The sequence below is a fragment of the Toxotes jaculatrix genome, chromosome 5, assembly GCF_017976425.1.
Source record: "Toxotes jaculatrix isolate fToxJac2 chromosome 5, fToxJac2.pri, whole genome shotgun sequence".
NCBI lineage: Eukaryota > Metazoa > Chordata > Actinopteri > Toxotidae > Toxotes > Toxotes jaculatrix.
Window position 1 is genome coordinate 17,671,907 of NC_054398.1, and position 21,500 is coordinate 17,693,406.

At 41.6% G+C, this 21,500-nt stretch overlaps 2 protein-coding genes across 5 annotated transcripts; one reads left to right on the plus strand and one right to left on the minus strand.

Annotated features, from left to right (window-relative positions):
- The first annotated feature begins 75 nt into the window (after positions 1 to 75).
- On the plus strand, positions 76 to 19,655 carry sergef (secretion regulating guanine nucleotide exchange factor). 2 transcript variants are annotated; one of them, XM_041038050.1, is made up of 12 exons: positions 76 to 138; positions 420 to 558; positions 1,028 to 1,180; positions 2,000 to 2,094; positions 2,261 to 2,321; positions 2,406 to 2,519; positions 2,645 to 2,707; positions 3,255 to 3,413; positions 3,520 to 3,686; positions 5,127 to 5,163; positions 13,346 to 13,472; positions 19,529 to 19,655. In XM_041038050.1, the coding sequence occupies exons 1-12, from the start codon at positions 97 to 99 to the stop codon at positions 19,572 to 19,574; spliced, it is 1,203 nt and encodes a 400-aa protein (XP_040893984.1). In that variant the 5' UTR covers positions 76 to 96; the 3' UTR covers positions 19,575 to 19,655. The 2 variants fall into 2 exon arrangements, with proteins under 2 accessions (XP_040893984.1, XP_040893985.1); XM_041038051.1 differs by lacking the exons at positions 13,346 to 13,472; positions 19,529 to 19,655 and adding an exon at positions 7,667 to 10,892.
- Positions 10,405 to 20,404, minus strand: kcnc1b (potassium voltage-gated channel, Shaw-related subfamily, member 1b). Of its 3 annotated transcripts, none has more exons than XM_041038036.1 (4): positions 19,841 to 20,404; positions 15,117 to 16,032; positions 14,320 to 14,493; positions 10,405 to 10,514 (listed from the first exon to the last, which is right to left on the minus strand). In XM_041038036.1, the coding sequence occupies exons 1-4, from the start codon at positions 20,402 to 20,404 to the stop codon at positions 10,405 to 10,407; spliced, it is 1,764 nt and encodes a 587-aa protein (XP_040893970.1). The 3 variants fall into 3 exon arrangements, with proteins under 3 accessions (XP_040893970.1, XP_040893969.1, XP_040893971.1); XM_041038035.1 differs by lacking the exon at positions 10,405 to 10,514 and adding an exon at positions 13,086 to 13,225; XM_041038037.1 differs by lacking the exons at positions 10,405 to 10,514; positions 14,320 to 14,493 and adding an exon at positions 13,086 to 13,250 and having other exon boundaries at positions 15,139 to 16,032.
- Positions 20,405 to 21,500: the final 1,096 nt, after the last annotated feature.

Sequence of the window (21,500 nt, forward strand, 5' to 3'; positions counted from 1 at the left end):
GTTCTTCAGCTTCTGGCACACCAAAACAGCATCACAGCATCATGGTAGTTTGCTTCACGACAGTGTCGCAAATCATACTGCACCGGTAGCTACTCCATGGAAACGAGGTCCCTGTTGGAGTTTTGTTTACTCTCTTGGGTAAGTTTGTTATCTTCACAGTTATAGTGTCAACATGTTAAATTTGTGTGTGTGTCCGGTTATGTGGTTTAATGGTTTCAGTGCTCACTACCATCAGAGTGACACCTCTCTTAGCTGCGGTAACGTAGCACTTTTGCTAACGTTAGCTTAACAGTCAGAGAACTAGCTCCAACGTACACGTGCAGCGAATACAAACGGACATTAAAATCCGGTCAGCTGTTCACTGAGCGTTAACGCGGTTGTCGCTGTGTACAGTTAGTGATAAATGTCGTTTATGTCAGGGAGCCAACAGCTACGGGCAGCTGGGACAGGGACATGTGGAAGACCAGTCAGTGCCTCGTCTCTCTGACACCGCTGCTCTACAAAGCAGGGCAGTCCAGACTGTGAGCGGCGGCGGGGGTCACTCTGTGTTTATCACCGGTAGGTTACGGGTTGTTTCCTAAACGACACTTTTCATCTAAAAAAATAATAATAAAATTTGTCCACCTGGTACCTAACGTGTTTGGTCATGTCAACAAAGTCTGAACAAGTCTATCAGAGGTCATGCGCTCCCCCTTGCGGCCAGATGAGCTGCATGCTGTTTATTTCTTTCTGTGTACAGTGGTGCCAGATAACAGATTCCTAATAATAATAATAATGTCTATACTTTCTTTTTTTTTAGCTCGTCAAACAACATTTCCCCCTCCCTCAATTTAGAAGGAGTGTAATTTTATTCACATGAAATGTTGGGGCTACTCAGTGTACAGGTGGTGCTCTTTTAAATCACCGCTTTCTCTTTTGTCAGCTATGTTTTGTGCATTGTCTGAGCGTAAAATCTATCTGTGTTTAGCATACTAAACAATAAACTGCACGATGTTCAAATGTTTATCGTTTATTTTGTTTTTGACAGAGAATGGAGAGGTGTTTGTGTGTGGACAGAATAACAGAGGCCAGCTGGGACTTGGCCACAATGCAGACACTGCAGCTCCCCAGCTCTGTCCCAGCCTAAATCAGAGGGTCACAAATGTATCCTGTGGTTGGGATTTTACTCTTCTTCTCACTGGTGAGCACCATTTCCAAGACCAAGAAGTGACACTCTGTTTTCACTTACACAAGGCTGAGAGGGATATGACATTTTAGGAGAGTTAATAAAAAGCATTTCCTCAAGTGGTAATAGGCAGGGATTATGGATAGGATAGGATGACATTTTATTTTTTTATTTTTAATCTTGAGGGAACAATTTGGACGTCACAGTGGCCAAAAATTACACAGGACATGTTTGGAAATACATGTGAGCAGACGAATTAGATGTGAAAGATTTACACAGTAGTGAGTTAGAAATAAGGAGTAAGAAGTTACCTTAATAACCAGTTTCTGGCTTGTAAATACCACTCATGTAAACATCCAGTTTGTAATTAGACCAGGGGAGACCCAGATATTCCTGGAAGCATTGGTGTATCTGTTGTGACAAATAATGACACAGAAGTTTCTGAAAAAGCAAAAAATATGGACATCTTTACTTAGATCCACCATTAAAGGTAATTTAACAGAAACGTTATGAATATAAAACTACATTGTGAGTGCACAGTGTTTTAAAAGCCTCACACAACCAGCTAGCTTTGTGGAACTGTCTGATCACATGAACCCTTACGTGTTATCAGTGGGGGAATCTTTCCCTTGACTACTTTCCATCACATATGGCATAAATGCAGCATTAGACTCACATTCCAAGTGATCAGTGTTGTCTTACAAGCAGCCATGCTAACTGTTTGTGTCCTATGGGCCACACCTTCTGGAAAGTCTGGCACTACCTTCCATTCATAATATTTGAGTGTGTTTTATTTATAGAGAAATTTCTTTTCTTTTTATGTAATACTGACAGATTGTGGTCAGGTCCTGGCATGTGGCTCCAATGCATTTGGACAATTGGGTGTTGGACCGACAGTCACACACTCTGCAGATCTTCTGTTTGTTGAGGTGAGCACAAAGCAGGGGCGTCTTTTACTTCATTTAATAGTAAAATATAGCCACAAGTTTTGGAAGCCTCTCTAATGCTTGTCATGTCTGTTACAAACCAATTTCACATCATGATCAGTTTGAGTCATTTCTTTGAAGCAGATGTCATTGTGCTATTTGCTCTTAGTCTCTGAAAGGTCCAGTGGTGAGTGTAGCAGCAGGACTTAGACACTCCCTCGCCGTTACTGGTAAGTTAACAACCTAAACTGTGCTCAGTCTGTTTTCATTTGGACCATCAATCCACAAATCCTAATTTTCTGTTTGGCCTTCAGATTCGGGCTGTGTGTATCAGTGGGGAACTGGTCTTTTCAGTCAGGCCAAGAGAGCGCTCAGTCCACACCCTATCCCATCACACCTCTGCTCTAAGGTCCCCTGTCTGGTACCAGGTAAGTGGAACTCTACTCTGAGCAAAAATACAGAAAACATTTTTGTAGGCCTCAGGTGATTTTTCAGAGCCACCAATGTTTGATAAATATAGCCAGATTATTGTGTTATTGTGTCTTTGTTGCAGGTCTGGACCAGAAAACATCACACCTGGTAGCTGCAGGCTCAGCACACTGTGTGTGCCTTACAGGTATAACCCTAGTATATATGACATCTGTTGTGGTGTGTTTGTGTTATCTTTTGTTAATTTTGTATAAATATGAGCCACTGAGTGAGTCTTGGAAGTGTGTGTAGGCTTCAAAATTTCCAACAAAAACCTCACTGCTTTATTTTACAATGTTATTTAGATTATAAGCATTTCAGCAAGTTATTTGCACGAGAAACAACAGGAAATTGCTTTCAAACTGGCCAGAGTGCCTCCAAAATAAACAAGACTGGAAGCTTCTGGAATCCTGAATCCTTAGCAGTGTATAAAGTCACTGGATTGTATATAGTAAAGAGCAGAAGACAAGATAATTTAAAGCAGATATATAATGCATTTCATACTGCTCATCAGGGAGCATTTATACTTTCAGGTTGTGCTAGTGAGTTGCCTTCCACGTCATGTACATAAATCATCATGGCAGGGCTCCCTTCTGTCTTGTAATTAGTTGGCCAGTACCACTCAATTACTGCTCTGCCTTTCTGCTGCTGCCTCTGCTGGATGAAGAGTAATGTTGCTCCTGTCTTCTGTTCAGGAGACGGTGATTTGTTTCTGTGGGGAAGCAACAAACATGGTCAGCTGACCACCACAGAGCCCTTCTTGTCCTCCCCAGCCCTTCTGAAGCGCTCACTACTGGATGGAGAGAAAGTTAGAAATGTGTGGAGCGGCTGGACACACATTGTTGCTCAAACAGGTGAAACATAACATATAAAGTACAAATTATTTCAATCATACTCACCAGTTTTAACAGGATTTAAAGGACAGTTACCATATTTGAATCGGGCCATAATTATTTTCAGAGAGTGGAAGAGTGTTCACATGGGGCAGAGGAGATTATGGACAGCTGGGCCGACAAGCATCAACCAGTCAGAACCCAGAGCAGCAGTCAGCTGGTCCTTTAGCAGAAGGTGGAAACCAGGAGGTTTGCTTCCCTGCAGAGGTTAAAGTCCTCAGTGGAGCAACACAGGTAAGATGTCTCTGCAGACTGAATGGCCTAGAGGCTAAACATGAGTAACAGAAAGGTGTTTATGAGATTTAGAGTTATTAGTGATAATATACTTAATAGACTATTAATATTTTTTTCAACCTTGTTTTGTGTCTGAATGTCCAAGTAAATCCAGCAGGGGGCAGCAGACAACCACAAATAAAACCGGTAGCTGAAGATTGTTTAGTATGAGGTGAAACACAGTGCTACTGAATGATAGTCAAGCCCCACAGAGTAGGTTCTTAATGATTTGCTTCACAATATCTAGCCTATGAAGCATGCACACACAGGCACAAACACACACACTCACTGCCATTACCATCCACTTGGGAGAGAACCACTTATATTTCGAGAAGGCAGAGGTCTCTTCTCCCACGAGAGCAATTATGTGTGAGCATCACGGGATTGCAGCAGTTAACCTGTAGTCTAAATGGCAGCTATATGGTAGGAGATTGTTGCCAGTAAAGTGGATGTCAGGGACGGACAAGGGCAAGCTCTGGATCATTCTTCCATTGCGCACAGATCATTGCTGCAGCACTGGCATATGTCAAGGTATAGTCACCTTGTGTGTGTGTACAGCGAAAGGCAAGATGGATTAGCTGAGTGGACTATGAATCTCCCAGCCCACCCTACCATGTTAGTCCTCCTTACACTGTACATACACACTCACAGAGTCAATATTTAGTAAACTGTCACATTTTTATGAGGCTTATAAACATTACTAGAGTAACAAATTATAACCTGTCAGAGGTTTATGAATCAGTGGGTGTGTGTTTTTATTCATGGCTTGCCACATCTGTATGCTTTATGCTTCAAAAACATTGCTTCATCAGAGCAATTTAACTGTGTTACCAAGGAGAGAGAGAGAGAGAGAGAGAGAGAGAGAGAGAGAGAGAGAGAGATGACTTTTATTGCTAGTAAGAAAGCTATAGCAATCTAAATTGGCATCTAGAGAGCTCTGGCTCATGTTTTACTCTTGTTGAGCTTTGTAGAGTTCAGGATCAGCATTTAAATTTGTCCCCTCAATTCCTGTAGCAGTTATGAAGGAGAAAGTCTATGGAACTATTCAGTCCAGCAGTGGGTTTTAGCTTTTATGAATGAGCTGGCATTTATATTACAGTTACCTGTTTTGCTTTCTAATGATGCATTGTGGAGTGAGTTGTTTTATATCGGAGCATCTAATTTGTTTGCAGGTGAAATCATCCCTAATGTTATGTGTAATGTTATGTTTATGCATTTTTGAATAAAAGCTGAAGGACTTCATCTTGACACGTAATTTTATTCATTCATTCATTTATTTATTTATTGAGCAGGTTTGCTTACAGAGTATCTCAGTAATCATGGCATAACAAGTCATGGATATTACAGTCTAAAAATTATCTGTCTGCTTTCAACATGCATTTTAAACATTCTTCTCTACAGATTGCATGTGGAGCTGAACATAATCTTGCCATTGTAGGTAAGTGTATTCTCTCAAACACGTCATTACATTTTTTTAGATTTTCTTTTCATTTAGCTTATATAGCACTTGTCTTCTGACTTAGTTTTTGTATGTTAAGGTCAAAAATAGCCATTTCTGCCAATATGCCAGTAAAATTTGTTGAAAAGGAAAACAGATAAGCAGAAACATCTGACAACATAATCCACAACTGCACTGAAATGGTAGATCGAGGAAGAGAGAAATTAAGCTTACTTATTAAACAGGAGACATAGTTTCTGACCTGACATGACTCTTGCTCAGACTACATAAAGGAATAGAGAATACACAGGCTAAACTATTTCAAGTCATCCTCTGAGGAGGAATTAGTTAGGGATCTGACTAAGACATTACAGTTAGACATCAGTGTGAAATATTAATCCTTCTGGTAATGCTGAAAAGGATTTCTGAGGTCAGCTCATTGCTCTATGGCCTTTGCATCAGGAAGTTATTACAGCATGGATACATGGGTATCATTGACAGAAGCAATTACCCAAACGGGCCTGTGAAAGAGCTGAATTAACCACACACACATTTACAGTCATGTTTTTCCAGTTGCATGTTTAGAGAGAAATCTCCCTTTATCCACCTAAGAACAGAACACAGACAGTTCAAGCACACACATCCCTGAAATAATACTAAATAAACGCAGATATATCTGAGTGTGTGATTTCTCATCAGACTTACAAAGAATTATTCTGTCCAGGCTTGCCAAAAGTATCCTGCTTTCCCATAGTTACCAACTAGCACTATAAAACAATTTGAGAGTAAAACCTTTTGCATTAAATTTTGAACACTGACCCAGTTTTTTTTTTTACATCAGCATGAATATAAATACCGTAGATGAACATGAACAGATGAAACACAAGCACAGGGTTCCATTAGAGAGGAAACGCTGAACATCACTGGTATTTCTGCAAGCAAATAGCCATCCACTTTTAATGTTCTGACCAATTTAACCAGTTAACTCAATCTGCCATTATAATTAGGAAGGTTTTAAGACATCGTCCATCTGTCATAATGACAGTTCTCACAAAGCACTGCTCTGTGTTCTCAGAAGTTCAGCTATGCGATGAGAAAGCAGAACTGGTATGTGAACCTCGCTCCTCTGCCATGCTCGCCCCCATTTTCTCCTCCTGTCTTGGTGGCAGGAGCAATGAAATAGCAAAACAGGATTTGAAGCAGAGACCTGAGTGCTGCTATTTCTGGGGCTGAAGTAGGTCAGGCAGAAAGGAACGGAGAGCATTGCATGCTGCTCATGGTATCTGTTGCCTGCTCAGCCTTTGCCCATTTGCACCTGAGGAAGTGCTCCTCATGTATGAGATTCATCATCAGTGGTCAGAGGTGGGAGATAGGCCAAAGACGCTGTGGGCACAGCTCATCCAATCTGAGGAAAGATTTTTGTTAATGTGAACATTTCAAACTTCATAGGACTGTAGAAGGAAAAACACCTTATACTAGCTCCTTTTAACTTGTACCTGAAGTATCATGTAAGCCACGCTAAAAAAAAAAGGCACCTCCTACAGATTGTATCACTGTGGTGTTGTTAATTAGGTGTGAAAATTTAAACTGTCGAATGTAAACCCAAATGACAGGATTTGTTTACAAGGAAATGGCTTTTGGTTTGAGTGTCTTGATTTTTACCCTTTTGTTGTGCAGGATATTGTGCAGGCACTTTGTTGCCATGGAAACACTGAGGTGCTGTACTCCAGTCAGTGAGTCCATGAATTAAGCACAGCACCAAAATAAGGCTTTTTTTCCCCAATGAACAAAATGTTTCAACAGATTAAGTTCACTGATAAATGAGAACCACAGTGTTTACTGAATAACCTAAATCAAAGATGGAGATGGAGGCAGTCCAGTTATAAATGCATGCAGTATCTTAAAGACAGAGCTATGTGTGTTTGTTTGTAATGCATAAGCCATATCTGGCAGACTGTCACACTGACATAAGCTGCTGGCATGATATCTTGGTCTCTTAACTGGTGAAAACATATGTGTCTGTTGGCGAATCCAAATCTTTGATGCTCCTGATTTTCAGAGACGAGCTAAAAAAAGGCAGAAAGACAAAGAAACCTCTCGATGAATCAAATGAAAAAATGGCATGAAAGACACACAACTGCAGGATGGGGAAAGCTTGAAGATGTGTTACCCTTGAGAAAGCAAGCTCGCTTCTGTTGCCATGGCAATGGAGCCTATTAGGTAACTATGTTGCCATGGCACGTGTCTCCGCGGTGATGCAGACCTGACCACACCCACCAACAAGCTCACCAGCTGTGAAGAGCAGGGAGGCTTTATTACTGGCCAAGTGTCAATGTTGGGAACAGAGACTGTGTGTGTGTGAGAGGGATTGCGTGCCTTCTGTTTTTTGTTCTTTGCAGACCGCCTTTTCTTCAGGCTGCTAATTTTAGCCTACATGTTACAGTGCTGCAGCCCCATCTCTCTCCTGTCAGCTCCACTGACCCATGACCCTTCTGCTTTTCAGGGGAGTGTCTCCTTTCCTGGGGCTGGAACGAACATGGAATGTGTGGAGACGGTTCACAGACTGATGTCTTTCAGCCTCAGCTCATATCTGGTCTCAGACCTCTTCTCATTGGCTGTGGAGCCGGGCATTCTATGGCATTATGCACTGCAACGACTGGCTCAAGATAAAACTCTGCACTGGCTCCAACAGGAGCATTCATTTGGCGTGCAACAGTCGGAAACAAGAAAAAGTGACTTTCTGAATTAACGTGTTTCTGACTGATTTAGTGGCTTATTGGTGCTTTGCAAAGCCCTCAATGGTTATTTTAAGTGCCTTTGAATTTATATATAGTATAGTAACTTTCACCTTCTGTAAGGCTACCTGAGCTGCTTGAACTGGTCACACTTCAAACTGCAGTTGTCATAAATATTGTTGTGTGGTTGGACACAGGCTGAGATATGTTTCATGTGGACAGAGGCCATCATTTCTCTGACCAGCCCGTCATTTTGATGGACATGATTGGGGGTGATGGCTTTGCAGGACATGACCATGCCTATGGCTCCTGGTCCACCTGCCATGTTTGTCTTCCTGAATGAAGCCGTTATGGATAGTGTGAGGGATGGGCTATACTGGTGCTAAAGCTCCATCTTCCCATGTCAGCGGTTTTATTGCTGTGATCTTGAATGTCAGGAGGCAGTCAATCTCTGCACTTCATAGTGAAAATCTCATGATTTACCACTCACACATTCAGGACAGTATTTTTTTTTCTTTGCCAACTGTCCATCACTTATTCATATTCTTGTCAGTCTGTGTGATATTCTTTGATATTATGTTTATCTTATTTGCACCACTTTCATACTGAATACTTCATCAACCCCTCTTGGGAGAAGCTCATCCGCTGCATTTGACCCAACCTACATATTTATAAGCTGTGGGCGTCCGCAGTGCAGTACCCAGGGACCAGCTGCAGGTCTTAAGCCAGTGCCTTGGTCAAGGGCGATAGCAGGACACAGAATGGCTTAGGGAGGAGATGTTTGTATTGTATTTACCTTTTTATTTTTAAATTTTTAATTTTATGATTAAAGTTTATGCAATGTAGAAACCATCTGTGTCACTGAAATTATGCATTAATGAAAGTTAAGTTAATGTATTTTTACCTGGATTAGTTTGAAGAAAAAAAAATCAACACTCGTTGAAAAAGGATCATTTCTGTGTTTTTTTTTATTTATCACTATTTATTGTACAAGCCTGAACTGTATTGGTCAAAAAAGACACAAAAAATCCCTAAACAACAAACCAATCAAAACGATCACCGAACACCTCATTGAGATAACTAACCACAAATTGCACGGTGTCCAAAATACACACTCTGAAGTCTCACTAAACGGCACACATTAGTTGCCTCTTAGTTGTGTTATTGATTCCATTGATGGTAACAGCTGCTGTTTTTTCTTTTCTTTTTTTTAGTTCTGTGAGATATTGTTCAGCACACTGTCTCCCCATTTGTGCTCAGTTCTGTTGGTAGATCCAGATCTGCTGTACCTGACTTTACACAGGCGTCAGCAAGTTGTTGGCAGTGTGTTTGCAGTTGTTTGGTAAAAAGTTGGTCCCTTTTCACTAACTTTTCCACACAAACAATCTATACTTTATACCCAATGGCTGTTTTTTAATTAGGTATGCTCACTGCTTGCTTTTAGAAACTGATCCGTACGGGGGTCCTTATTGTATCCGTGTGTTGTTTGAGTACTGAACTGATGCTTGTTTTCAATGGCTTGTGACAGATGGTTAATTTAAAATAAAATGTAGATTAGTTCATCATGTTGGTTAAGCTTTACTCCTGGATGGTAAGAAGAATTTGCATAACAGAGGCACTTGTCCAGTATGAGGCGTATGAAGTTTTGGCATTAGTTAGTATTACATTACTAATATACCAATTTGCATGTGTGTAGAAAAAGAATAATGATCCAATTTAACATGATTGTCAATTAAAATGTATCACTGAATAATTATGTCTGAGCTATGACATGAGTTAATGTATTTATACATAAGCTTTCTTTGTTAATCAAAGTACAGCTACATGTGAAGTTATATCAACATTTAGTTAATGTTGAATATAGATTATTCATTTCTGAATAACCTTAAATAAGATTTGCTTAACCAGCTAAATAATTCACCAATCTCAAACGGCACACTTTGCCATTTTAATCCCTCATTAATACAAGGTAAGAGTGGTGTTTTTTGAAAGTATGACCTTTTTTTCCCCATTTTTTTGTTAATGTTATCTCTTTGAAGCCTGAAAACATATCAAAGGAATGTTAAAAGTTTACTGGTGCAAAACAGTGCAAAAAGTCTACAAAGATGTGACCATGACAGTGCAGAGTTAACGATTTGTTTTCAACTGTTTAGTCTGGCTGACATGACAAGTGACAGGTTTTTGCTGGGGGGTGGGGGGATTTTAAATCGGAGCAACATTTTTTTTTTTCTTTCAACAGAAGAAGCACACAAATATTTGATGATCACTCAAAACATTGGTACACACAACGTCAGCACACAAAAAAGCATATTTACAGCACTGGCACACACCAAAAATAGGCACACAAATTACAACACAGTAACCAGTCACAGATACTGAGCTACATAAGGCTTGACAACAAAACTTCCTCAGTGCTACATCTATGCTGAGTTTGTGATGTACAGGTTGTCACTGTCACACCCATTTAAAAATACTACATAATACACACAACAATGCTACAGCACTATCAGGTGGGTGATGGGCCATTATGGGTCATACACATAGTGGTTGGTACACCATGGTTCATAACACAAACTGACTCTGTTGGTTGTCTGCTCCGGTGCTGTCGCTGGGTCTCTATAAACATATAAAAAAACAATAACAAAAATAAATTATTACACAAATTATGTATAATGGTGGAAATGATGGCGATAATGGATACCTCTGATGTGCGAGGAGAGGTGAGAAATGACACTAGCTTGGAGAGTAAAGAAAATGTGCTCCGTTAGTTCCTCATGGTAAACGACAGGTTTACCATGTATTTCCCATGCTTAGCCAAGGCATCAGACAACGATGTACTGTCTGTGTGCAGAGGTTGGACTCTGAGTCGGTTAATAAACATGCCCAATCATGCTGCGTTTTACAGGTTGATGTACAGTAGTTCAGTCACTGTCATGCGTTTGTATACTTTGCGTCATGCTCTCACAGTCACCTTGTTTTTTTATTGCTCTCTTTGACCCGAACACAGGTAGATAAGAGGGTCAAACAGCAGTTGAAAGCACTAGCCGTAAGCTAGTGGGAAAGGAAGGTTGTATGTATGCATAGTGCTGTTGAATAAAAACGGAGTCTAAACGCTCGTTGTGTATAAAATTTATTTCATGCAAGGACTTATATTTACATATTTTATTTGAATACTTTTCTGTTGCATAAATGTAAAATACATGCATTTACCTTTCCCCAAGTAGACCCACATCCCATACTGTCGATTTGTACTTTTTTTTTTTTTTCACTTGAATTGCATGAGCATATAATTCACCTGCATCTCTTCACATCAAATCTTCACAAGGTTTTTTTTCTTTTTATTTTTTTGTTAAATATGTAACGTCCATTACTTACCACAAGAGACATGACTCAAAATGTAAAACTCTGCTCATTCAGAATAAAAACAAAACTTAGATGACTTGCTATACTTATATCCTATTCTAGAAATTAACATTTCCGATTGGTTAACATAAACTTTGTTAAAGTGCCCTGAAAAAATTGTGCATAATTATTGGGACAGTATCAATACATGTAACAGTAACAGTATTGATGCTTTAAATCAATAGACATACATACTGCAGGAGTCATCATGACATCTCTGGTTGATCATAACTTGATATATTTTGGCTCTGAAGAGTTGCCTGGTCCCCTTTGTAATATTTTGTGCTTTATCATACAAAACTTTTCTTGTGTTGGGGACTATTAAGTCAGTGTTTTCAGATGGGTTTTTTTTTTTTTTTTTTTTTTTTTGTTGTTTTTTTTGCTTGGATTTATGTATCCCACTAAAGGTTAAATCCTAGTGTGCATTGTATGGTGTAATAATAATAACCAAGAGGGCATTTTACTGTTAAGGGTACGAGGGTGGTACAAAAGGTACAAGGTGTACCTTTGTAAAATAAAGCTTTCGTTACACTGTTATGAGCATGGTATAAAGTGTATTGATGCTACACTGGGACCAGTTATGTAAAATCATGTCAATTTATTACTCACTTTTACTTTGCCTCACCAGGTATGAAGGCACCGTTGTTTAATAATTCATGAGTCCCTGCCTTAATTTTTAGGCATCACAGCAGCCACTGAAATTGCTGCAAACTACTGATGCTGTTTAAAAACTGATAACTACCTGTAAATATATTTGTATAAAAACTATTTATGCTCATAACAGCATTAGTTGGCTTTATGACAGATCGTTCAAGTTAAATCACACTATTTTAGTTGGAGGCCCCTGTCAAATAAATACAAGAAAATAAATATATGAGTTTGGGGAAAGGCAAAGAATGGCAGCTACATAAAAATCTCTGCTATGACTGAGTCTCTTGTAAAGCTGTCTCAAAATGCATAAAAAACGACAAAGCTTTAGAAGCTTTTGAAAGAAAAATGTTTTTTTTTTTCTTACAGGTACTGCGATACAGTTAGCTTCTTGTTGAACATAATTTCTCATGCAGTTCATGCAAATGAACAAACAGTTTTAGTTCTTTTGACATTAGATGTATTCATCACTAGTATCATAGGAATTGTCATCATCTCCATATTGCATTGGACATCATGAACATCATGTTAAAATATTTTTTGATGGCCACTCAGATAACATTAAGTCTTGTCTGGATTGCACTTTCAGAATGATAACGTCTCTACTTTGCAACGTACAAAGCACTTAAGAGGAGTTTCCTTAACAGCTGGCAATGGTACCTTTTGGATATGTTTAAAAGCCATGTATTGTTAATGTCCAGCATATTATTAGCAGGGGTTACATCTTATGAAAATTTCTTTCACAAAATTGTAAAAAGCAGATGAGATAAAAGTTATTGGCAGAAGAGTATGCGAGATCAAAAGCAACAGAGCAACAGGCAATGATGTAAACACAGGGAAAGAGTGGGTTTAGCCTGTGGTAGAAGTAGAACAGTGCTTTGTCTGCAACTGAGGTGACCCATGCAGAGTGGCATGTGCCAATGTCTTCTAGTCTAGGATATGATGACACACCCAAGGAGAACACTTGGGAAGCTTGAGTATTAGCACAGTTAAGATACAGTTTTCCAGAAAAAAAAAGAAATAAAAATGAAAAAAGCAGGAGCGAAGGCAAGTGTAAAAGCAAAATCTGACAGGAAAGATAAGAAGGAGGAGTGTGGACTGGCCTTCCAATGGCATTGTGTCTGCTACTCAACCATGCTACATAATGGATGGAATGGGAGAATGTGAGTGCTGCATTAGACAGGGTGGGCTGCAGGGCAGGGCGGACACTGAGGACACTCCAGAGGCATCCCCGCTCATGCCAGACATGCTGTTAAGGCTCCAAGGCTTTTCATAACCTTCAGTTGAAAAACAGAGAACGTTCTGAGTACACTGCAGCACTGAATCCATGACAAAATGTTTTGGTGTTCCTCACTGCTAATACTACACCTGTTGCTTTCTTGTTTTTGTCTCCAAAGAAACAGGTCAACACAGACTTGAGACAGATTATTATTCTCCATGCATTGAGTGCATCAGGAGTACAACAGCATGCACCGGGTGGTACTGGAATGGTTTGGAGTATAACACTACAAAAGACTCGAAAAGGTAGGCACCTCAGGTAGGGAATGTATTTTCAGCTACAGGTAGAATTTCGTACTGTACACCATTTTCTGTTGATGTGCTGGCTGCACACACAGCTGGAGACCAACGTGACTTTCTTAGGAATGTTTTGAACATTGATATTAAATAAATAAAAATAAACAACAAGGGTTTAACCCTGGTAGTAAAGTGTAAAAATCAGTAATCTAGAATTTGGCTCTTAATAATATTAATGATAATATTTGACATTAGCCTTCCTTCCTCCATTTGTGTTGTGCTCCTTCACCATACTGATAGCACCCATCAGCAAGACACTTCATGCACCGTTATGATCAAGAGCAATGTACTCATAGGTCAGGATCCCGCATGATATTTATCATTAAAACACATATACATACAAGGTACACACATAGCACATAAATACTTTTTTAGGCATGTAAGACAACACATTCTAGATCATATAAATCTCGAAAATAGCTTTCTTACTGGTAAATAAATAGGGGTATTACATTATGCATGGTATCAAAAAATATATTATGTCAGTGTGGACAAGTGTTATTGACATTTGTGGTGATTGTGCTTGGCCTTAACAGATGTCATTGTGACTTGGAATATTTACAATTCCCAGCAGGATGATTGAGGAGAATCAGCTGCTGTGAAAGTGTGTGAAGGTTGTAATAAGAGGTTTGAAGTTGTGTGTATTTAAGTGTGTGTGTGTGTGTGTGTGTGTGTATGCCTGTATAAAACTGAGATGTAACACTCAGTAAAGAGGGAAAAAGGAGCATGCCCTGTCTATGGTCTATAGCGTGTCAGTGTCTTACGGGGGCCTGTGATTGGCTGTTACTGTACGTACCCCTCCTCACTCTGCCCCCTGTATGGTTAGGGCGTTCAGCAGTGGTGACCAGGAAACAGGGCCGCTCTCTCTCGCTGGGGCTGAAGATTTCCTCCGGAGATATGGCCTGGTCTATATGAGGACAATCTTCGTTGGCCAGAGCTGCGTTAGCTGCCTCACCGTTCAGCTTGGAATCTTATAAGAAAACAATAAAGAAAAGGAAAAAAAAAACACGAAAAAAAATCTGGTTTCATACACCAGCTTAAGGCTATAATTTTTAATATATCTGCTATTTTCACGCTCTACAATCTGAATGCACATAGGGATTAACTCGTATAACAACATTGTATGTATAGCTGCTATCTGATATTTGCCTCGCACCATCCCTGTTCTGTTTTTGAGCTGAAATTGCATCAGAGGTCAATATCTCTTTGCACTAATGCCACCAGAGGAATTCAAGAAGGCTTCAGTGACCAAAGTGTGTATTTACATGTTCTTAACATTACAAATACAAGTTAACAGACTCTCAGTTAGTCTGAAGAGAGAGGAGGAGTGAATTGCTGCATTAAGCAGTGCAAAATCAATAGCAAGATTACTCACAGTCTGCTTCAGTCTCTCTATTCTTCTATCCAATCAAATATGTCAATTATGCTTTTCATTACATATCTCACTGATTACTTTCTGTGGGAATCATCAGCTCATTGAAGTGTGGGTACAGACAAACAGTGAAACAGCCGAGTTCTTATGTGGTTGTTTCAGGAGGACAGAGAAGTGATGAGACAATGTGTATCAGAATATACATCATCTTTGTTTCTTACCTTGAAACTTTATCTCGAAAACGTCGTCATGGGCAATGGGGCTCTGGTGTTGGGAGCTGATGCTTGACTTACAGAAGTTAGGAGAACCTGGTTGGGGAGCCCGAGGGATATGCCTATTTTTTTTCTTTGGTAATTTCTGCTTTGCCATGGCCAGCGAATAATACATTCCAAAATTGTTGACAATCACAGGGACGGGCATAGCGATGGTCAGCACACCTGCCAGGGCGCACAGGGCTCCGACCAGCATACCAGAGGTCGTCTGAGGGTACATGTCTCCGTAGCCGAGGGTCGTCATGGTCACCACGGCCCACCAGAATCCGATCGGGATGTTCTTGAAGTGTGTGTGATCACTGGCTCGAGGGTCGTTGGGGTTAGCTCCAATCCGTTCAGCATAGTAGATCATGGTGGCAAAGATGAGGACACCAAGAGCGAGGAAGATGATGAGGAGCAGGAACTCATTGGTGCTGGCCCTCAATGTGTGGCCCAGCACCCTCAGCCCCACAAAGTGACGTGTGAGCTTGAAGATTCGCAGGATCCGCACAAAGCGGACCACTCTGAGGAAACCCAACACATCCTTAGCTGCCTTGGAGGAGAGCCCACTGAGACCCACCTCCAGATAGAAGGGAAGGATGGCCACAAAGTCGATGATGTTCAGGGCGTTCCGAATGAAGTCCAGTTTACTCGGGCAGAAAGTTATTCGCATTAGAAATTCAAAAGTGAACCACACCACACAAACGCCCTCAATGTAGGTGAGGTAGGCCGCAGTCTCAGTCTCCTGGTATGTGCGCTCCACTGTGACGTTGTCCACCAGCTCCGTCTCAGTGCGGTTGATGATGGGGTTGAAGGCCTCGTGGGTCTCCAGACAGAAGGTGGTGATGGACACCAGAATAAAGAACAGCGAGGCCAGAGCCACCCACTGAGCAGGAAATATAAAAAGGGTGCAGGAAAAGAAATAGAGGTGGGGGAGAAGGACAGAGAGGAGACTGAGCACAGTAATATGTGCAATGTAATCAAGCTAGATGGCACAGCAGCCATTCTTAGCACGACACAATGCAATTCAATCTTAGACAATGGCAACTGGTTTGACAGTGACAGTGGCACTGACACACTCTCACTTACCCCCTTCCCCGCCCCCCACACTGTGCTCTCTGTGTGTCTTGATTCACAAGTGTCATTGTAAAAGGGACAATCAATGCACGCTTGCTGTTCTTCCTTCCCTTCCCTCTGCTGTATCTCAAGGTCATGGCATTTTCAAGGGTATGCTACATGCAGGATTACAAAGAGAAAGTAGCAGCAGCAGCAGCAGCAGCAGCAGCAGCAGCAGCAGCAGCAGCAGTAGCAGCCAGGACATTAGTGTCAACCCCCATGACTAAATTTAGCTGGGGCTCTTCCCTTCAGCAGCATCGGTATAGTAGGTTTTCCCTACACAAGGTCATACTGCCCGGATGATCAACTCTTGGGAATCGTAGTGAGCTGAGAGGCTTGCTGAGCTGAGGACAGACTTTTATGAGAAACCTCTGTTTCCCTTAATGGCAAAAGAGTACTTTAGCCTTCATTATCTATCGATTGGGTGATCATGTTTCATCACATTTAGGTTCTGATATTTCTGATGCATACTACATGGATGTAACAGATACAGTATTCTCTCCTGGGTATTGCCTGCAGCCAGCCCTGTCCTCATGTTATCTTCCTCTGATCATACTGTTCTGGTTTACAGTCTGTTACTGCTCCAGTGCTTTACCATAGTTTGAAGGGATAAAACAGCTATATCCTCAACAGATCTTCAATAGATGGACAGAGGTGAAAACAGGATGACCAGATATTGACTTAATCATCCAGTGAATCACAAAAGTTGGATCAATAGAAGTTTGTTCATGCATGAAGATGTCTTTATAAGACTAAGTAAGGCTCTATAGTGCTTCTCAGACTAATGCATAGCATTGCTAAGTAGCTGGGAGAAGAAATGAATGCCATTGAGGAGGCCATAAGTTGGAGTGGGGCATGTCTGGGCATGAGGAAGTCATATATATTCCACTGAGTAAAGGAAACTCAGCGTCTTAGTCAGCCCTGTCCATTCACAGTGTGTCAGGAAGCATTAGATGGAAAACAGGCCCATATAACATCTCATCACTGGCAATTCATCGCATTGTGTTGAGGAAATCGCTGCTGCTTATGAATGTCTGCTTCCCTTGCATGTTAGTGCGATGGTACAGAGGGGAACTGTGTTTTAGCAGTGACTACAGCACACTGATGTCCTTCTCTCTTTGTGGAGAGAGACATCTTTCTTCATTATCTGAATCGTAGAACTCAATCATCAGTTTATAAGAGTCACTGCAGTTTGCACACTGGAACGTAACATGTCAGTGGTTTTGTGGGTTTTTGAATTTGCTTTAAATGCAGTACAAAATGTTCATCTTTTAAACATACAAATAGAGCGTGGGCAAAAGGGAAGCTTGACCTTTTAATACAATCAAATGCAAACTTTCTCTAAAAATGTAGCTCCTTTAAGTTAACAATGCTCAGCTTGGGTTGATATGGATTAAGAGAGATTTTGAGTCAATTTTTTGAGGCATTAGTATGTGGTGTTGTTTTATCAGATTGCATAATGTTGTTTTGTCCACCCCCTCTACAGTATGTACTGTGCAAAATAACAAGTACACCCTAGGCTATGATAAAGTCCAATACAACCGCACTGCAAACTATGACCTCAATGAATAACTCTGAGTAGAATCAACACCACAGTCTGGGCTACCAAGTTAGCAAAAGTAAGCAACTGTCCTGGGGGGCCCAAAAAGCCACAGATACATGGTTAGTTGGTTTGTGATATTTGATTAATTTCGGTTTTGTTTGGGGATGTCTTGTCTACCTGTGTCTAGGTTTACATGGTGCATATCCATGAATAAGTTTGTGTTTAACTAAAATATCATATAAAGAAGGTCCACAGGTCATATTTGCCCTGTGGCACCGGAGTGACTTGATCTGGCCCTGTCTACACATTACAGATGCAGTGTAAACAGAAATGTTTATATTTTAAGCTTTATTGACAAGTCAATCAACAAAATATGAACCGGCAGCAATTTGGTTAAAATTTTCTTGTGCCTAAACTGAAAATCATTGCTGGTTTTCTTAGTCTTCTATGACTGCAAACTGAATCTCTTTGGGTTTTGGGCTGTTGGTTGGAAAAAACAAGCTCTCTGAATATGTAAACTTAGACTTCAGGAATCATAGTGGGCCTTTTATAGCCAGAGAATATAACCACATAATCCTTAGTAGCAGCTCTATTGTATTGTTAGTTTTTTATGTTCTTGTTCAGAAATTAGCAAGAGAGATAAAAAAATCTACATTACCACCACTGCCAGCATCCACCAATCTCATAAACCCCCATTCTTATAAGCTACTTTCATGACCACCACTGATGCCTCCTGACACACTGACTCGGTCAGCTCTCTGAACATCCCACCCTTCAAACTGTTAAACAAATGCTGCATCTTATCAGACTGCCTCTTAAATTATGTGTCTTTGTGACAGTTAGGAACAGTGTGGCCCAGAGGGAGGGTGACAAGCGAAGATGGTTTGCTCCTTATTGGCTAATTCTCACTGTTGCTAGCAAACCACAGGCCTACAGTGATATGCAGTGACAAGGGTTTTCCACTGATGTATCCACTGTGAATAGAGTCTGTAATTAACTCTGAGGCTCAGTTCTAATTAATCTTCTTGCCAGGCTTTGTGGAGCTCTGTCAATCCTCTCTCTGCTTTTGCCTTGCTCACTGTTAAATGTAGGACAAAATCAAAGGTTTTTCCCTTTGGGAAATTTCCCTACATGCAAAAGGTGAAATGTGAAAGAAGTGTGTGTATGATGGTTAAACCCCTTCCCCTAATTTTCGCTGTAAGAGTGAGGGGATGTCAATACCATGTACACTTGCTGAATGGGGCCTGATAACTAATTACACCAATCAGGCTGCTACAGCTGTTAAAGCAGCGTGCAGCGCAGCGGTCTTTGTAGGGGGCACTGGTCAAAAAACAAAAAAAAGTCAGAAGGTGTAAAGTCATTTCATTGTCACCAATGAGAGGCATTGCGCCCAGATGGAAAAGTGCCCATGACAAAAGCCAAACATGTCACCTCCAACAGCAACCCATTTTTTGTCTGGAGGTGTGCCACTGCTTTTCTGGTGGTGCCAAAGATCTGGTTTCTTTATGTGTAGCTGACCTATTTAAACCAAAGAGCCAGCCTGCCCAGGGATCCTTGTGCCCTGCAAATATCAATCCAAAGACCTGTGAGAGTCAGAGTGAGTTTCTTTAGCCTATCCTCCTCTGTGAGACAGAGGCTGTTGAGAGTAATAATTTGCATGTAAATGATTTTGACAGATGAGGTCTTGGGTTGATTTTTTTTTTCTCCCTCCCTCTCTGTACAGTGACATCCCCGTGACATCCCTGCTGTGGAAACCCCTGGGAGAGTGATTTCAAGGTCATCAAAAGCTTCACTAAAGCCCCTCAGATCCATCAGTCTTTGTATCACCATCAAGGGACAGAGGTAGACAAATTTACAGCCACTTTCCTGTTCATGCAGCACTGACAGTTTCAAACAAATGAAACATTTTAGAGTGTTATTTTAGCACAGAGTATGCCCAGGATAACTCATTATGGGGACCACAAATCATAAGTGAAACAGGAAGAACAAAGCCATGGTTTATTTGGACAAGCAAAGATCTTACAAGGCCACTCACCCTTGCATATTTAGAGGAGTATGGGTCCTCAAACAGGGCCCAAACATGTTTCTGCCACCGGCTCCACAGGCTCCCACTCCTGGCATCAGGTGAGTCTCCCTGCGCCAGCCTCCTTGTCATTTCATCCACATCATCCTCGGTATGTTCAGGCTCTGGCTCGGGATCATCGCTCCCCAGGTCTAACAAGCCCCCCCCGCCGAAACTATCAAGGGCCTCCTCTGCCTCCCGGTGCTGGCGATAGGTCATCCAGCAGCATGGCTCCACGTCTGTCTCATCAATGCCCCAGAAAGCCAGTTCTTCCTCATAGAGGGGCCCGCAGACATCAGCCGGGCAGTGCAGTTTACCTGTCCTGTAGTAATTAAGGATATGTGCAAAAACGCCAGGGTGGCGGTCGAAGAAAAATTCCTCGATCTTGGCATCATAGTCAAAGTGGTTGGGTGCATCAGGCTCGGCCAGCCAGGACAGGCGAGTGCCAGGTAGAGTGCGCAGGGTGCTGCGGTATGTCTGATGTCTGATCCCTCCCACGTTTATCACAATGCGATCCTTGTCGTCGCTCAGGCCCATTGCGTCCCTTAGGCATTTCTCCAATAAGTTCCCTTCATCGCAAAGGTAAGTCTATGCGCACCGTGCAACCATGCACAGCAGTGATCAGACTGAAGAAAACAATTATATAAGAAAATCAGCTCGCAAAGCAACCTGTCGTTTCTCACCAACTATGAAAGAAATCAGGGCTGCTTGACACGAATCAGGCTACATTCCCTCCAAACCCTGTATTTTCTACACGCACCTGTCATGCGAGTGGAGGATCATGAACACGTAGAGCTGCCGGACTCACTGGAGGATATGTTATCGAAATCCAAAATGATTGCAGCCAATGGCATCACATTAAGAATGGACGTCACATAGTCGGTAAATCCAAGATGTCGAGATAAAAGGACAAACGCTGGCAATTTCCCCCCCGCCAGCAGAATAAATCCAGCTCATTGGACTCCCCAGGTTGCAGTAATTGATCAGATCAGTCCTGAGCAGGTTTATGACTTTCACAGCAAGGTGACTGCGGTGGTGCTGAGCGGACAGCGCCTGTCCGGCAGATCCTTATGGAGACTCGGCGCTGCTTCAGTCCCTCCTCTGTTGCTGCCTACAGACTCAACTCCTTCACACCGACGCTCAGCTCGCTCCTCACTCTGCGTTTACCGACACTCCTCCACGATACCAGCAGGTCTTTGTCTCAGCACAGAGACGCGCTCCTGCTCACAGACTTTCCCTTTCATTCATGCATTGTGGAGAATAAAGACATCCACTGTCTGTAGGGCCCGGGAGGAAAATGTTGTTGTTTGAGCTGCGTGATTAAAGAAAGAAAATCAGAGATGAGAGGGCGACAACCCTCCTCAAAAACGCCCAAACTGCCTGTTATTCACACCGTGCCTATCTCCCCTCTCCTATCAGATGGAGCATGCCCAGTGGAGGCGCCTGCATTTGTTAAAACGCACTGTCAAGTTCTCCAATTAAGGCTGTTGAAATTGTCATCGCTGCCCAATTTTTCTTCTTTTCCTCATTTAACGTCGTCGCTCGGAGGGTTACGGTCGGTCAGCGGCTGTAACAGGTCACTGGGGACTCATCGTCTCCATGCACATCTGTGCTGAGGAAGGTGTGACCCTTG